At 38.0% G+C, this 17,339-nt stretch overlaps 1 protein-coding gene across 5 annotated transcripts in view; it reads right to left on the bottom strand.

Annotated features, from left to right (window-relative positions):
- Positions 1-497: 497 nt before the first annotated feature.
- Positions 498-17,339, bottom strand: part of LOC135113612 (D-glucuronyl C5-epimerase B-like) — a 251,472-nt gene continuing 234,630 nt past the window's right edge. For all 5 annotated transcript variants that reach the window (XM_064028971.1, XM_064028972.1, XM_064028970.1 and 2 more), the window contains 7 exons: positions 17,055-17,176; positions 15,655-15,842; positions 14,410-14,532; positions 11,292-11,462; positions 10,238-10,400; positions 9,567-9,693; positions 498-9,005 (listed from right to left, as the gene is read on the bottom strand). In XM_064028971.1, coding sequence (XP_063885041.1) covers positions 8,732-9,005; positions 9,567-9,693; positions 10,238-10,400; positions 11,292-11,462; positions 14,410-14,532; positions 15,655-15,842; positions 17,055-17,176 — 1,168 coding nt within the window. In that variant the 3' untranslated portion in view covers positions 498-8,731. The remainder of the gene's footprint in view (positions 9,006-9,566; positions 9,694-10,237; positions 10,401-11,291; positions 11,463-14,409; positions 14,533-15,654; positions 15,843-17,054; positions 17,177-17,339) is intronic.

The raw sequence follows: 17,339 nt of genomic DNA, 5'->3' as shown, positions 1-17,339 counted from the left end.
ATGGATTCTTGTGTTGTCCACTCAATGTATGTCGTTTTCGTTAGGTTCTCTAAACTTCTCATTGGTGGATTGTACTATACATGTACCGCATTCTTATATTTCACTCCGGCCTTACTTCCTCCCTGATTTCTTCTAAGCACTAGACTCGCCATTATCGAAAACCACAGAGATAATCAGTCGGGTTTTCTTTATTATCCTTGTTAAACTATCGCTACAAACATGAAAACGCTTTGAAAACTCCAGATTGATCTCACATCCTGTTTCAGTATGAGAATAAAGTGAAAGGAAACTGAACAAAGTCAGCCAGGAAACTCGATAATGCATGGGCTCCACAACTTCAGCTGAAGCTTTAAGCTGAGGTCTTAATACACTATGATGACGACTTACGCATATTTCAAAACCTGGCCTTTTGCAGTCACATGTTTTATCAAGTCTTTATTTCTACCTACATTAAAATCATGCATGTGACTCAGAAAGGAAGAAATAAAACAAACATCTTAGTATGACTGTTGTATTTCATCATATGAAGAACTGAAATTCCACTTCTATGTCAGTAGAGTGATCATGACTTAATTGGCACAAGCCACAATGTATCATATAAAAAGACATATGGCCGAAATGGTTACACAGACAGCATGCTAGTGTTTGATTGAGTTCAAGACGGCTCAGAGCAGAGATTGCCTGGCGGGCAGGACAGTTCTGGCCGAGGGAGTCTTGGGCTGAGTGGTGGTGATGCTGGCAGGGGGCAGGGGACTGACAGCACCTCCCAGGAACTCACTGATGCTTCATAAACGATATCTTAAAGAAATATGACTTTAGAATTCCTGTACAAAACATTAGGAAATGAATAATGACCCTGATTTCCATGAATAGTACTTTTAAAGACATTTCTCCTTAAAAATCAACTGAAAACATCAGAAATCAAGCAATACAACCAGTGTTTCATAAAAGACATCTCTAAAAAACTTCTCTCTTCTTAAGTCTAATCAGGAATGGAACGCTGAACCAAAAATGAGACGTCCATAAAAGATTTCCTCTCTCAAAGCAAAATCTTGCATGAAGCATCAATGATCAAGTTCCAGAGAGCCATGCTGGTGTCACCTCTTCCCTCCCTGCATCACTTCATCATCGCAGGCACTGTGCCGGTGCAGCCGCTCGTCCTCTCCTCCCTGGGACACCCGTGACATGCCAACACCCTCTATGCAATACTCAAAATGATATACGGAAATCATCATCTGTAAACCAAGACATAAGAATTACTTTCATATGCCTATTATAACCTTGACCTAATGACTATGTATATAAGAAAACTTTGTAGTAGGAATGATTTACTGGAAAAGTCTTTCTCATGAGTGGAATGGGAATGTATGAACAAAATAAATTATGTGAGGAGGATTGTGATCATTATAACTGGACTCTGGATGTGGAGTGAAGAATGTATGTATTCATGAAGTAAAATCTATGTATAGTCTGAGTACCAATGAAACATAACAAGACAGAATGATGCATGAGCAAAAATGTGCAGTCATCAGCCTTCAACAGCAAGGATTAATTCTTATTCACTGACCTGTGTTCCGTCCACTTTGTAAAAACTACTGTACAATATTTCTTGTATAAGTCTGTCACCATGATATGTATGAAGGAAATGAATGCAGTGACACTGGGAGCACAATGACACTGTCACTCTGGTGTTCATCAACCCTTTCACTGCTATGAGTTCTCCTCTAATTTAATAAAATAGTCTGATACAAGTTTAGAGTTTAGTTTCAAACGACACCATTGGCAGCAAGATGAATTATCGAGATCTTTTAGTGCCTGTGGCTTTATTTCTGCAAAGTTCAATAAACTTTGGTTACTCAAAGGAAGTGATAAGTGCAGTCTTCTCAGTAGCAGTCAAAGCATTAACAGCAGACAACTCATGTTATCTATGATTCTGTTGGTTTCTGTTTCCTCACAGTCAACAGATTTTACCATTCTGTAAGGCCATCCTATTTTGAGCCAAAAAACATACCATCTCATCTCACAGGTAGAAACACAACACTCTGCCAACATAACATAACCCATTTTGCACTACAATGTGATTATCATTAAACATTGTACACTAAGTTATTTTGCCTGAACCTCTACAAAAATACAAACACACACAGACAAATTTAGAGTACCAAATAATAACTGTACATTTCCAAAGAATGAAATCTGTCTGAGGTCACGAGAGGATGAGAGTTGACTTGCTATCACCTCAACTGGCAACAGAACTCTCCACACTGAGACTCCTGCCTCTTGCTTCTCTTCCTACGTGTTTGTTTATCCGCACTGGGAATGTGTTAGTGTGTTAAGTATTGCACACTGTACACATGGTAGGCATAAGTTGACATACACTACAGTTATTGAAAAGCAATTTATATGACATCCAATAAGACATTATGGTGTATGACACATGCTTAATGGTTAAGTTTGGTTGTCTTTAAGGTGATGCACAAAACTGTATGCCTACTTTTGCACCACCCTGCACTTTGTCATCATCGGGATATATCAAATATACATAACTTACAGATAATGTGAAGACAACCAAGTAAAGATACAGGCAGTGGATGTCACTTCAGGAAGTGAAAATCTCTTTACTCTGCACTAAAACTGACCTTGGCTGGACAATAATCAGATTCCAACAAAAACATGATTAGTATTACCATCAGTAGTGCTAATTCAATCTGGAACATTTGAATCACAGTAAATAAATAGAGAGAGCATAGAAACACATTATCATACTTTTGAATGTGTTAGCCTTGTTTGCCTTATGACAAGTGACCAGATCTCTACTGGTCTCTGTGCACATGCACTGATGACCTTAAAAGTAGTAGAACAAAACATAATACATATAATGGTTACAAGAATGCAACTTAATATGTAATTTGTTACAATTCTTACCACCAAGTTTGTCATAAAATAGTTGAGAAGTTTCTTCTACTCCTTTCCTGGCATTATAATACTTCATAATAAACAAGCCAACAAAATATTAAATCTTAAAGCCATGTTACAACTTATTTCCTGCTTATGTTACTGATGCACAGTGATGGTGGAAGGAACATCTAAATTACTGGGAGATCATGGTAAGAATACTAAATTGCATAACTAAGAAATACAAATTTGCTACAACTTAACACATTACAGATCTGTCAAGTGACAATCTTTCTGACTCGGTTCTTAATTTTGTGTATGCAATGTTGGTCATTGTGTATGTGTATATGTTTTTTTTCATTACCATTATCATTTCTCATTACTTGTACTGGATATTCAAAAGCATGTCATGCTTGGGTGATGCACCACAGATGCAGCTGTCGACAGTATCAAAGACCACCTCCACCAGATCCCACACACTGTTCCACTTACATTCCAGTATCAAACTAACATCATAAAAATATAAAAATCCTCCTCTGTACATCATTAATCACATCTGTTTCTATTACATAATTTTCTTTCAAAGGTTGGAAATGCAAGCTGTTGTGGTTATGACAGGCAAGGTAAGATTAACTTCAATACATAAAGAAAAAAGATAAAAAGATATAACAATTCTTTAACACTCTTCTCTCATGTGCCATTTCCTTTAAGAGTTAAGGTATGAACTGCCATGGTTTGGATGGGCAGGACAAGCTTCCCTCAGGCTGGCTGTCCTCCCCATGCCAAACCCGGGCCAGCACAGGGCCAGGACCTCCCTTGGCAGGACAGTGTGGAATGTACAAAGCTGCCATACAAAACAGAAGCCTTCCTTCTAGCAAGACTCATTCTGTAGAATCCCTTAATTTAACTAAAGTATCCAATAAGTTCAAGTATGGCCATAACTGTAGAAGCAAGTGAAGTTTCAAACACTCAGAAGTTTATAATGCAGCGATGTGTTGAGTGCAACCCTGGTGGTGACCCCGGAGGAGCAGCACTCTGCACCTCAGCACCAAATGCAAGCCTCATCGTCTGAACCATCAATGGGAGATGCTAACTTGTATTCAGATTTAGATTCCAAAAGGGGGAGCACACCCACCCTGTCTACCTCCACAACACAGGACACGGGAGTTGAGGCCTACACAGGTAACACTCAGGTTGACTAGCAAATGCCCACAGAGGTTGGTAAGCCAAGTATTGAGCATGTGGAAAAGCAACAAGTTGATATAAAAACTAGATGGTAATGGCAGCGGTCTCACCAGCCCGGCAGTGACTGGGGCGGTGAGCCGGTGCCCAGGTTGTGGTGGAGGCCAAGCTGCCTTCTCCCCACCACAGTGCCCCCAAAATGAGGGTTGTGGATAAGAAGGCTTACAATTAGCGGGATATTTAAAAATTCTGTGTTCAACCACAGTAAGTAGATTAAATACAAAATTCTGCAAAAAAATGGAGTTGATTCATTACATGGAAAAATAATGGAATAGCTAAATGGTCGGTTAGCTTTTGATATGAACATAAAAGCATCTAGCAGCTAGTAATGTTGGGTGTACAAAATACATACTGTATATATTATCAAGACTGAGTTTCTTACAGTGTGGCAGAGTACTTCTTAAGAATGCTTTTGTGGCAATTTCCAAAAAACATCTCCAACATAAAAAATTCCTTTACATTGCACACCAACCAAAAAACCATGGAATGTTTCATTTAACATTTTGCTGTTGAAACTTTGTGTTTTCTATACCAAACACTATGAGTGTATCACATGGACTCAGTGACCAATGGGACAACACTACCATAGTTCCCATGAGTAAAGAAATGGCATCCAAGTAACCTGGAGCAGTGGAGAGAGGATGCAGAGATTGTTGATGTGAGAACACGAGAGAAAAATAGGGAGGTGACTGTTGCCCAGTACAATGCTCACTTCCCTCTGAGCTATATGGAAGATACAAATATAGGATCTATGTACATTATTTTCCTCAAGGTAAGTTGACTAATAACAGCTATTAACACTCTGGGAAGCAATCAAGGTCTTTGGGAAAATGTGATGCAAGATAAACTAGCAGGGAGTGACTTTTGTGGTGAGACAAGCAGACCAATGAGGTGAGGTGCTTCCCATCTACACAAACCCCTTGATTACTTCCACTCAGATCCATGACAACTAATCTTAAGATTAATTCAGAGGTTATAGAAACCCTACAAAAGCATATGTACAATACCTTAAGGGAGGATAATCTCATTGTTAGGGGATCCAATCTTTTGCCAAGGACCCTGGGGGGGGTGGGGATCCTATACAGCTGTACACGTGAGACTGGAAGACCAAATTGATGAAGTATTTGCAACTTGTATGATTCATTCACAGTAGTACTCAGATCTCACCACCACATCACAATCAAAACATGAAACATACTAGAACTTAAGCTGAGATCCAATGTTCTCTAAGACAATAGAGTCCAGTAAATACACAGAGAAGGAAGTCAAAATATGCACTTAAAGTTCACCTTCCAAAACAGTGATAAAATATGGTGTCTAGAATATTTGGGTCATTGAACTCTCTCTCTCTCTCTCTCTCTCTCTCTCTCTCTCTCTCTCTCTCTCTCTCTCTCTCTCTCTCTCTCTCTCTCTCTCTCTCTCTCTCTCAAGTGCAGACCCAGGAGCACAGGTGAGTACCCTCCAGACACACACACTAACCCAGAGTGAGTCTTGGTGTGTGTGTCTAAGAGTTACTTAGAACCCAATGTGATCCTTCATAAGTGGAAATTATCTGGTCAAGTTAATTCAAGGTACTCACATGCAATTATATCTTTTGTAAAATGAAATAGTTGTTAAATATGTATAATGAATATCAATTCAAAAGTGCATATATTGTCAATACATCATAAAGTATGTCAACTTTCCTTTGATTTTGTATCTGGAACACCTAATGAGACAACACAACAAACTTAGGATACTATTTTCCCTGATTTCATCGTACCAACTAACACACCATTGTTTTGTGAGACACGGCAGGTTATGAACACAGCCAGTCTCTATCAAGTGAGGAGAAATAACTGTCATTTATTCCTGGTCAGTACTGAGCAACTACAAGCTATCATCATATACATTTGAAAATTAATGTAAAACAATAAGTGAGCAAATTAATGAAAGAACCACAAGATACACACACACACACACACACACACACACACACACACACACACACACACACACACACACACACACACACACACACACACACATACACACAGCAGCAAAGATATTTCATGACCACTCTATATGTAACCTGAATAGGAAAGCTAATCATGAAAAGTTGTTTTAGAAGTTTTCAAAAAAAAAATAAATAAATAAATAAAATAGTAATAATATATATATATATATATATATATATATATATATATATATATATATATATATATATATATATATATATATATATATATATATATATTCAGAACTTGAACTAACAACTTTAAAAATTCCACATCTTTCTCATTTTCTTGCTTTTAATTTGCAGAGAGGCAATTTGGTGCAAGGAGAGTGGAATGAAATTGAAGGTTGTCCTAAGGTAGCAAAAGTTAGGCCTGAAAATGGATTTAGCTCTCAGTGGCAATTAACAGGATAATGATAAGCTGTTGTCTCAATTGGCCACACACACACACACACACACACACACACACACACACACACACACACACACACACACACACACACACACACACACACACACATGCACATATTTATACCAACACCTCAACTTAATCACAAGCAAATCTACAACTAAATATAACAGAAAAAAGACAAAAAACATAAAAACTGTCAGAAAGTATTGATAATTAAGTACTGTACAAATCTATTTCACCAAGGACAATTTTCCTTTTTAGCTTTCTTGTAAATCAATCATCATGCATAATCAGTGAAAGTTGACACAGTGTTTATGAGAGAGAGACAACCTGTGGTGAGACTCTGCAGCACTACAATGTTGAGCAGAGGTGAAGAAACATGTCTGAGCCAGAGACCCAAAACAGCTCCAGAGTCACTTTTGGGAGGCAATCATCTGACCATTAGGGTGGCGGTCCATCAGGCTCCACCTCCAAAGCAACAAACTTCACGTAGAAAACTGCAGCTGACGTGTGACTGTCCTGGCAGGTGAGGGCCGAGGTGCTGGCGGCCAAGGGGGAGGTGTGATGCAGCCTGATGGACCACCCTGAGGCAGTAGTAGTTTAACCTGACTTTCAGACTGGAACTACCTACAGCACAGCAGCACATTATTAGTGGAAGCCCAGGGAAATGTTAAACTGCTATGCATGTGAAACAGGGAACTTGCTTGAAAGGCAAACACATCTCAGTTTGTATATAAAATGCAGGGTGTTGAAATAAAGTTTTTTTTTTCGTGTTTGTCACCCCATTAGTTGTTTCTTTATATGATGAGGTATTGTGAGGTGTCTGTGGAAAAATATAATTTTGATAGAAATGTAATCCTGATTCAAAAGATTAAACTTCAAATGTGACAAGCCACTTAAAATATTTCTTTGTGTAGTAATATTATCTTGCACAAGAGGATGCAGCATTGTGAATAAATATGAAGCCAAAGGAATTAGTGCTATGAAGTTGAGTTGGCAAAGCAGGCAACCCACACAGGCAACTGCCCTTCAGCACCTCACACTTGGGTATAAAAAAATAAAGCTGAAATTTTTATCAGCAATCTCTGGTAAAAGTTTTGAAGAAATACTAATTACACACTCACAGGTTGAGCTGTGGCCACAAGAAATGGAAGATCACTTGAGGACTGTGGTGGAGGCAGAGCCACAGACCCACAGACCCACAACCTCCCCACAGAACACAACACAGAGGAGTGGGTCACCACCTCCCGCGGTTGCCCACTGCTCACCACCGCCCGTACACATTTGTATTGACAAGTGGACCCAGTTCAATATATACCAGAAATATCACATAGCAAGGCAGAGTAGTTATACTAGTCTCAACTAACCACCTGTCTTTCTAAACTACCATTCCTCTGCTGCTCTCACATTAGTCACCAAACTACTAAGGTCCATATCCACTTCTCAGAGACTAGGAAGCAACAGTGAGCAGGATCTTCTGCCATACTTAGTGAGATTGGATCCTTGCCAGAATTTTCCCATTGGTGATATGGCTGAAATGTGTCATGTGAAGTTACTCAAACCCAGACAGAGGATATGCAATGCTGTGTGTCTGTAACAGGAAAATTTTCTTCGTGAGTCAGGAACCCTCGGTAAATATGGCAGAAAATGTCCGCCTGGAAACAGTTAGTTTACAGAGACTCAGATATAGATAAATTTCAGATATACCGTACCTGGGACATGGTACACACACACACACACACACACACACACACACACACACACACACACACACACACACACACACACACACACACACACACACACACACACACACACACACACACACACACACACATGCACACACATACACGTACAAAAGATTTTCAGTGTTAAAGCTAATGGAATGCAATCTCACCTACTCAATGTTAAGCTACCAGTTAACATTCACAGCTGGGATACAACACACCCATTCCCTCCCTACTGTTGTAGTGAACACCCTATGGATACTAATCTCGTGTACAAACATCGCTCTCACACAAGGCTCCGTCACCTTGGTGAGGCTTTCTCCTAACATGACAAAGCTCCTAAAGTGCAAATGCAGACCAGTTCTTTGTGGACCTTCCAGCACACAAACACCCGAGAGGATGTGCTCAAGCCAGAACCACCACCTAAATATTTGATGCCTTCACTACTCTCTCCTCTTGTTAGTTATGCTTTGCCTTGTGGCCATTCATGTAGTCCTTCCATCGCAGGGCTGTGGTGGACAGGATGGGGTCAGGATCGAGGGAGGCCAGGAGCAGCAGCTGAGTGATATGTGTGGTGTGGTAGTCCCAGCGTGCACGGTTGGGAGCCACGTGTGTTGTGAAGTGGCGCAGGTCATACAGGGAGCCCCACCCAGTGTCATACAGGGGCAGTAAAGTCTTCAGGGACCTCATGCCGATGTCAAATAGTTCCCTGCTGTTGTCACTTTCATCATTCCTGCAGTGGAGGTACAATAAGTCGTGGGCCCTTTGATGTGATGAATAAATCTGTCATCTTTATTGCTTTAATCTGTGGTTAAATCAATAGTACATACACTATTCACTTCTCTATGCACACTGGATGGTCTCAAAGCATGACAGAGTGAAACTCAAAGTTGATTTAGGAAATTATATTACTACTTGATTTAGTGGCACAAGGACCAGACAAGACAGACAAGACTATGCTTGCTGTGAAATATCATAAGAGTACATAAACACTTATTAATAACTCTAGATCTCCAGAATGAATACATCTCAACCATACCCAATAATGGTCACTGCATGTTCTCATTCTTACCTCACACTTGCTTCTGATACACCACTGTATAATTTATGGTAATACATGTGCCCTCAGTGAAAATTATAACTGATTTTGAGCACATCACTAGTCACCATCACTCACTCCCAGAAGAGAAATAGGATCAATGATCCCAGACAGTTCCCCACACCCAGACAAGGAAGGCATCCCAGAGCAGCGCATACCAGGCACAGGGTGAGGGAGTGGTGGCAGCAGACTTACGAGAACTCCTTCAGGTCGTACAGTCCCAGAAGACTGTAGATGAAGCCATTGAGCACGAAGAGTGAAGGATTGGTGGGGTACTCCTCATACCATACGGTGTTGCCAGGGAAGTAAGCTCGCACTCCACCTGCAGGACAAACATGCTAATGTGAGGCTCAGCAGGCAGCATAAACCTAATCTACAGCACTGTGTTGCTACAAAGTGAAGCTGTGCATATCTTGTCGTGAGTTCAATGTTAAACTAAAATGAACAATACATGACTGAGGTCCATCATCTCAAACTATTTACAGCACACATTTTAAATTACAAAAAATGGCATGATTTTTATTTTTAAATACATCAATCTTTAAAATAACTAAAATCAATTGCATTGTAACTCTAATATTCTTAGTATATTGACTGACATTTCCAGACAACCTTCATAGTATTGTGAAGTCCAATGCTGACATATTAATGATTTCTGAATGATTCATTTAGAGAGAAACAAGAACAACAGGTTATTTACTTGCTACATATTTAAATAAATGAATTCCAGTGAAGTTCAATACTCACCCTGCAAGGCAATGGTAGGGGAAAACATGAACTATGAAAGGGTATGAACTACCATTTTTTTTTATTAGTTATTGGTCTAAAAGTTTAATAAAAAATTCCAGTCCAGGCTGTGTGCTTACCCTGTGTGGCATTGATGGTGAAGAGCGAGGTGGCCCGAGCAGCAGCCCTGAGGTAGCGGGGATCCCCAGAGTGGTGGGCGGCCCGCACCAGCAGTGACATGGCCTGACCCTGAGCCATGGCAGAGTACCAACCTGCCCCGAGCTCCAGCACCCCACTGATCACCTGCACCAACACCATTCATTCAGATATGTGTGCATGTGTCAACTTACTGACTGTCAAAGAGTTGTTTTCTAATCTATCTATTTATCTTTTTTTGTCATGTATGAAGTATACTGGCCTAGAAAAAACAAAAATGAAAAAAAGAGCAAACTGAAAGGCAAGTCCATAAAGGAAAAACCCAAAGAGATTATCTAAAATTAGAGGATTGTTAAGTACCTTGAAAATGGAGTGAGGGTTCACACATAGTACAAAATATACACAACAATTTAAACTAATGATGATAAAACTAAACTTATAATATGAACTTTTTAAGCAATACAGTATATATCATCTGGCAATTGACTGACTGAGTAACTGAGAAAACTATGTCTATCCGTCCATCCATCAATAATCTATCTTACAATAAACTGATGGCTCCAGCTGAACCTTTGATTTATGTGGCAAAAAACTGCCCTGATAAATAACAATACAGATATTATATTACTTATACTATAGGGTCCATATTCTCTCTCTCTCTCTCTCTCTCTCTCTCTCTCTCTCTCTCTCTCTCTCTCTCTCTCTCTCTCTCTCTAACTTTATAAACTCTCTGACTTGTACAGTACTCTGCTCTTCACTGCCAAAGGATAACCAAGAGATGACATCAAGACCTGTATTCAGAAATGCTTTGGTCTTTCTTCATGGCTATGTTCCAAGGCAACAGAGATGAATAGCCAGGTTCTCAAGAGTGTTTCTCCTATTAATAACATAAAAACCTTATCAATTTGTCACTAGAACCATAAAAACACCTTAAAAACCTGTCATTTCAACTACAGCCTTTGGAAAGTAGCAAAGGTGTGGCATAGAAGTGTTCCACAATACGGTTGCAAGACACAACTAGGGGTACCAGCAGCTCACCTTGCGGGGAACCGGGATGGACCAGCCTCCCTGTTGGTCTTGGTGCCTCAGGAGCCAGTCAGCGGCATCATAGAAGTGGTGGAGGTGCTCAGCTGAGGCCAGGGTGACATTGGCAATGCTGCCAGAGCCATTGAGTGATAGTGACAGTAGCCTCAGCTTGGATCTTGACACCTGTATAGGATGGAATGAGATGGTGATGGCTGAAGTGGTGAACAGAGGGAAGAATATACAGTGGCACCTCATGATTTGAACTTAACTGGTTCTTTTGGGCTATTCAAATTGGAAATGTTCAAATTGGGAAGCAATTTATCCCATTCAAATTACTATAGAAAAATTCATACTTTACAGGTCCCAAAATCACTCCCCCCTTTTTATTTTTATTTTTATGGATTTATGTTGTGTTTTAAACAGAACTGAATGAAAAATAACCTAAATTATAGAGAAAACTGATGATGGTGACTGAGGTGATAAAGAAAGAAAAGTGGTGAGGAAAGGAATGGATAAATAAAAGAAACTGATGGTAATGACTGAAGTAGTAGAAAAGAAATGAAGAAATAGAAGATGGTGATGACTGTGGTGATAAAGAGAGAAAAGAGTCTATCTATACACAAGAATAAATAAAAGTAATAGATGGTGATGAATGGGCAGGAGGAAAAACAAAAGAATACATAGAAAAGACAGTGATGACTGAGGAGGTAAAGAAAGGAACAAATGAAATAAATAAATGGGATGTAATGGGAAATGGAAGTAATAATGAATAGTAATAGAGAGAAATGGGAAGGATGACTGAGGTGGTAAAAGAAAGAAAAGAATACATAACAGAAATAGATGGTGATGGAAATGGTACAGAAAGGGATAAACAGAAGAAATAGATGGAATATAGAAAGGCAGTATTACCTAAGAAAGGATAAATGAGATTGAAAAGACAAAGAGTTGTATAAAAGGAAGCAAATAAAAAAATATAAATAAAATGTCAATGATGTCAATTATATATAAAAAAAAAAAAAAAAGCTGATGAAACTAAAAAAAAAAACTTGCATCCTGGAAAACAAATATGATAAACTAATTGGCAAAGGAAAAGAAGAAGTGATAAAGTACAGAATAAGTAATATATGGGCAAGCAAATAAAAAAGGATAGATGAAATGAATGAAAACCAATAAATAAAAATACAATGGAGGTAAAATCTGAAAACCTCAAAAAAAAAAAAGATGAATGACCAAGACACTGATAAATGAGGTGATAAAGAGAGAAAACTGGCAATAAGGTTCACAAATAAGAGTATAAAGAAAAGAAAAGACAAGAAAATCCAAAGCTACTAGTGAATAAATAATGAAATACAGAAAGAGAACCACAAATGAGGAGGTAAAAGAAAGGGAATGAGTGATGAAGGAAGTGATAAATGGGACGTAAAAGTGGCAGTAATGATAAATGGTGACAAAGAGAAACGGGAGTCTCACAAAAAATATTTGCTACTTAAGGAATCAACAAAGAAGAGAATTATAAAAAAAAAAAATAATAACAATAATAATAATAGTAAGGAAGATATAAAAGGAGAAAGAAGAGCACTGAACATACAAACATGGTAATAAATAAGAAAGGCAAACATCATAAGAAAAAAAAATTATTACTATGAAAAAAAAAAAGATAAAAGATAAAAAATGAAAGGAAAATGTATAAAATAAACTTGACAGGCAAACATGGCTATGAATAAGAAAAGTACACAAATCTTAAGGAAAACAAAGTTATGTTCCAGAAAAGAAACAAATATATGACCATGAAACTTTAGGTGAGGGGAAGAAAGATCAATAGAAAGTAATAATACAAAAATAGAATAATAAATGAGGAAGCAGAGACAAACACTAAATGAGAAATTAGCAATGAAAATAACGAACTGATTACCCTTGAAATTCAGTGCAAAGGGAGGATGAGGAGTGAATGATAAATGAAATCTGGGAACATAAATTAGAAAGTAAGAATAGCCAGTGATAAATGAGGAATTGACAAAGAGCAATAAATTGAGTGGCCCTGGAGCACTGAACGAAGGCAGGTGGAGTGGTGAAGGGAGCAGGAAAGCAACATGATGGATGAGGAACTAAAGAAAGAGTACGTGAAAAATGTTAAAATGAATGTAGGCAAGTCATGAAGACAAACAGGAGTGCTGATGAAGAAGAGGAGAAGGAAAGGAAGATAACTACAAAAAGAGTATCAAAAGAGAACATAAGAAAACTTTAAATAATGGTAGACGTGAATCTTAATATCATAAGCATCAAATATACCTGTCCACCAGTATACAGCTAAATTAAAAGAATTATTTTGTCCTTTGTTTTGATTCATGAGTGCAGAATTCAGATTTACAAAATATAAAATCTAAAAAAAATCAAGAAAACTGTAAAAATATATTAAATATAAAAATCTAAATGTGAGGTTGATTGTAATATAATAGTTTTCTGTATGTGAATAATTCTAAAGTAACATGGCTTATTTATAAGTCATAAATAACCAATTGTATTTAAAAAAGAAAACACATCCATTCAATGTAATTATACATATATCATACTATATAAAATACAAATCAATACCTGTGTATAAAAAAATTCAAGCATCACCAAGTACAACTGAGAATACTCTAACCTGATACCAGCCTGAGTGATGAAGATCCAAAACTGAGTGTGTCAGTTATACAGTATTTACCTGAGGATGTACACTTCTCTATGCTGTCAAATAGTTCACCAGCCTTCCATCTTTTTTTTATGCATTTCTTCTACCAGTTCAGAGTTTTCCTAATAGTACTTACAAGGATTAAACCATTTCAAAGTAAAATCAAACAATTAACAGCACCAGAAGTAATGCATTAAATCTTTATAAGCATCTACAAGAATGAAGGAAATTAAATAGAATATATTTTATAACTTCTACCCAGTTTCAGGATTGGATGTGGATGTACAACAAGTCAAGATGTCTTAGAGTGATTAGAAATTAAGGAAAGATGCACCAAATAGTAGTGAAAAGATTAAACAGCTATGAAAACTGTAAGTAGACATTCAAAGAGTAAATCAATATTGGCACAAACGACTCAAGGCACAAAAAAGAGATGACCTGGGGAAGGTAAACACTCACCTTCTTGAACTTCTTCCGCAGTGCTGGGGTGGAGGAGGCTGCCTTGTGTACATCAATGAGCAGGTTCCTGGTGATGCGACTCCACCCGGACCGCTCACCAAGGCCGTAGTAGATCTGCCGGTCCTGTAGTGAGGCAATGAAGAGGTGGTGAGGATGGTGGTGGTTGTGGTGGTGGTTGAGGCAGTTTGTTCTGAGATTTCTGATTAAGTAACCTAGCTTCATCTCCTAAGTCAAGAATACATATGTACTTCAAAAATCTTAAATTGGTACACTGAATATTGTCACAGAAATATAACTATCAATGTTTCTTCCCTAAATATCTTATCAATAGCCTTGCAACTTCAAATGTCATCAAAAATACTTGTTACAATACAACTTGGGTATCCATGAAGACATATAGCATTCCATCTCAATTCAATCACTCTATCTACATCTAATGGCTGCTCCTAAGACCTGCTGCAAGGGAATGGCTGCAAGTGAAGAGTCTCCATTAATTCCTGTCCTTGCATTCCCTCCATGCATGCTCCAATCCTCTCACTCTCATCTCACTCTCACACACACCAGCAATCTGTCCTCATATTTCACTGCAAGTCATCATCTTACACCCGCCACATCCACCAATCTCCTCTTAATTAAAGTTCCTCATTGACTCCACACCACCAACCTGATAATTTACTCTATTTTAGTCACATTTCACACTCTTTGATAACCAATTTCCTCCTACTGAAATTCAAATAGGAAGAAACTAGTTCTGAAATTACATAGGGCAACTCACACCACTGTAATTCAAATAGAAAAAAATGGTTCTCAAATAGGGCACCTCATATCGCAACAGCTACTTATAGAAGAAAACTAGTTCTCAAATAACAAAGGGGCACCTGACATAACTGTTATTTAAATAGAAAAGACAAAATAAAACTGGTATTCAAATAAAGCAAAACTCCTAAATTCACAACAGCCACAGGTTAATAAAGACTGAACAACCCTTGACTTACATAAAAAAAAAAAAATCTCAAATTATGTACAGTACTTCACACCAAAGTTACTTACAGAGAGAGAGAGAGAGAGAGAGAGAGAGAGAGAGAGAGAGAGAGAGAGAGAGAGAGAGAGAGAGAGAGAGAGAGAGAGAGAGAGAGAGAGAGAGAGAGAGAAAATAAGGTTCTCAAACAAAGCATGACTCCTTCATCACAACATCCACAGGTTAATGAAAAAAGACTGACCCTTAACCCTTGACCCCTGACCTACCTTGACCTGGAGGAGTCGGTCGGAGCGGACATAGTGCACCGTCACCACCTCAGTCTTCTTGTCCCTAAACTCCACAGTGACGGAAAAGCTCGCATTGCCCTGTGCCAGAAAGTGAAGGCTCAGCACCAGGAGGCTCTGAGAGGTGACATCTGCCAGGCTCAGCACCACAGCACCCTTTGAAGGAGACTCTGAGGGCACACAAGATATGTCGAGAGGTTGGCTTATTGACTGGCTATTGATCAAATCTCCCAGCACCGTAAAAAGGAGGTCACCTCATGCACCAAGCTGATGAGAAGAAAATTGCACCTAAGTCATAAATCAATGAGGCAAATGAAGTGTCCTTGAATGATGCATTGAGGAATAACTAGGAATACATAGGAAGAGCAGGTACCAGAATACATGTTGGTGTGTAGCAAAGATGTGAGATTAATTATGTGTCCTTGATGCATTAGAAAAGATATGAGATAAATTAAGTGTCCTTGAATATATGAGACATGGGGGTGATACATAGGAATATGTAGGAAGAATAAATATGAGGACACATGTTGGTCTATAAAAACAATATCAGTTATCTACATATTTCTATTAAACTACATACTAGTAAAATGAGGGGAAAAAACAAGACTTAATTATAAAGAAACAGCCCACACAGATAAATAAATAATAAAGGTGCGTTCTTTATTAAAGTCCAAGATTATGATAGAAAAATGACAAATAAGTAACAAATTAATGAAGTGAATAAAATACAGTCTCTAAAAAGATAAGATTTACAAGTAACTATTGCAAAAAAAAACTAGTGAAAGAATACAACAAAAATGACAAACAAGAAATACACAAATGAAGAAAATAATAATATATATCAATGAAAAAGAGATAAGATCAATCTATATAGAGAATGCATAGATAAACAAGTACAGTAAATAATAAATCCCAAATCAGACAAATCAAGAAATGACAAAAGAAATGAAGCAGAGAAATAACAAATGAGCAACAGTAAATAATAACACACCTCTGAAAACATAGAAAGGTCAGAAAAAAAAGTAAATCGATAAAATAAATAAATAAGTAAATAAATTGTTAAATCAACAAATAAATAAATAAATAAAAATAAATTAATTAATTAAAACTAACAACTAACAAACTAAATAAATTAATAAATAAACACATACATTAATAAACTCTTACAACCCAGGTGACTCCTTGCAAGATACTGAATTAGCCCACTGTAACTCCAAACTGTACAAAACTAGATACTTTTGGATCGAGAATTTTTAAGACAGCACCCTTGCAACCTTGTAAAACTTTGTAATCTTGGCCTAAAATAAGAGCAAAAGACAGTCACAGGATTCAGAGGGTTAAATAACAAATCCCATGACAGGTGAGAGACACAAGACACATACCTGGCGCCTTGAACCTGAGGACATTGGTGTGAGTGGTCAGGTCAAGTGTTCGTGTGACCCGGCTGGCCGCCCCCACCACTTGCCAGGCCCCCATGTGCTGGTCCCCATCCTCCACCACCACCCTGCAGGACACACAAGGGTACACAGTGAGAGACAAGTGGTGGGTTGTGTGAGGAAACTATTGGTATTATTAAACCCTTTTACTGGTATGGTTTTTTTGTAATATTTAGAGAAGTATAAAAAATAGTTTGCATACACAGACACAGAAAAAACGAGAATAACAGA

Source organism: Scylla paramamosain, chromosome 26 (genome assembly GCF_035594125.1).
Source record: "Scylla paramamosain isolate STU-SP2022 chromosome 26, ASM3559412v1, whole genome shotgun sequence".
Lineage (NCBI taxonomy): Eukaryota > Metazoa > Arthropoda > Malacostraca > Decapoda > Portunidae > Scylla > Scylla paramamosain.
This window is presented reverse-complemented; position numbering and strand designations above follow the sequence as displayed.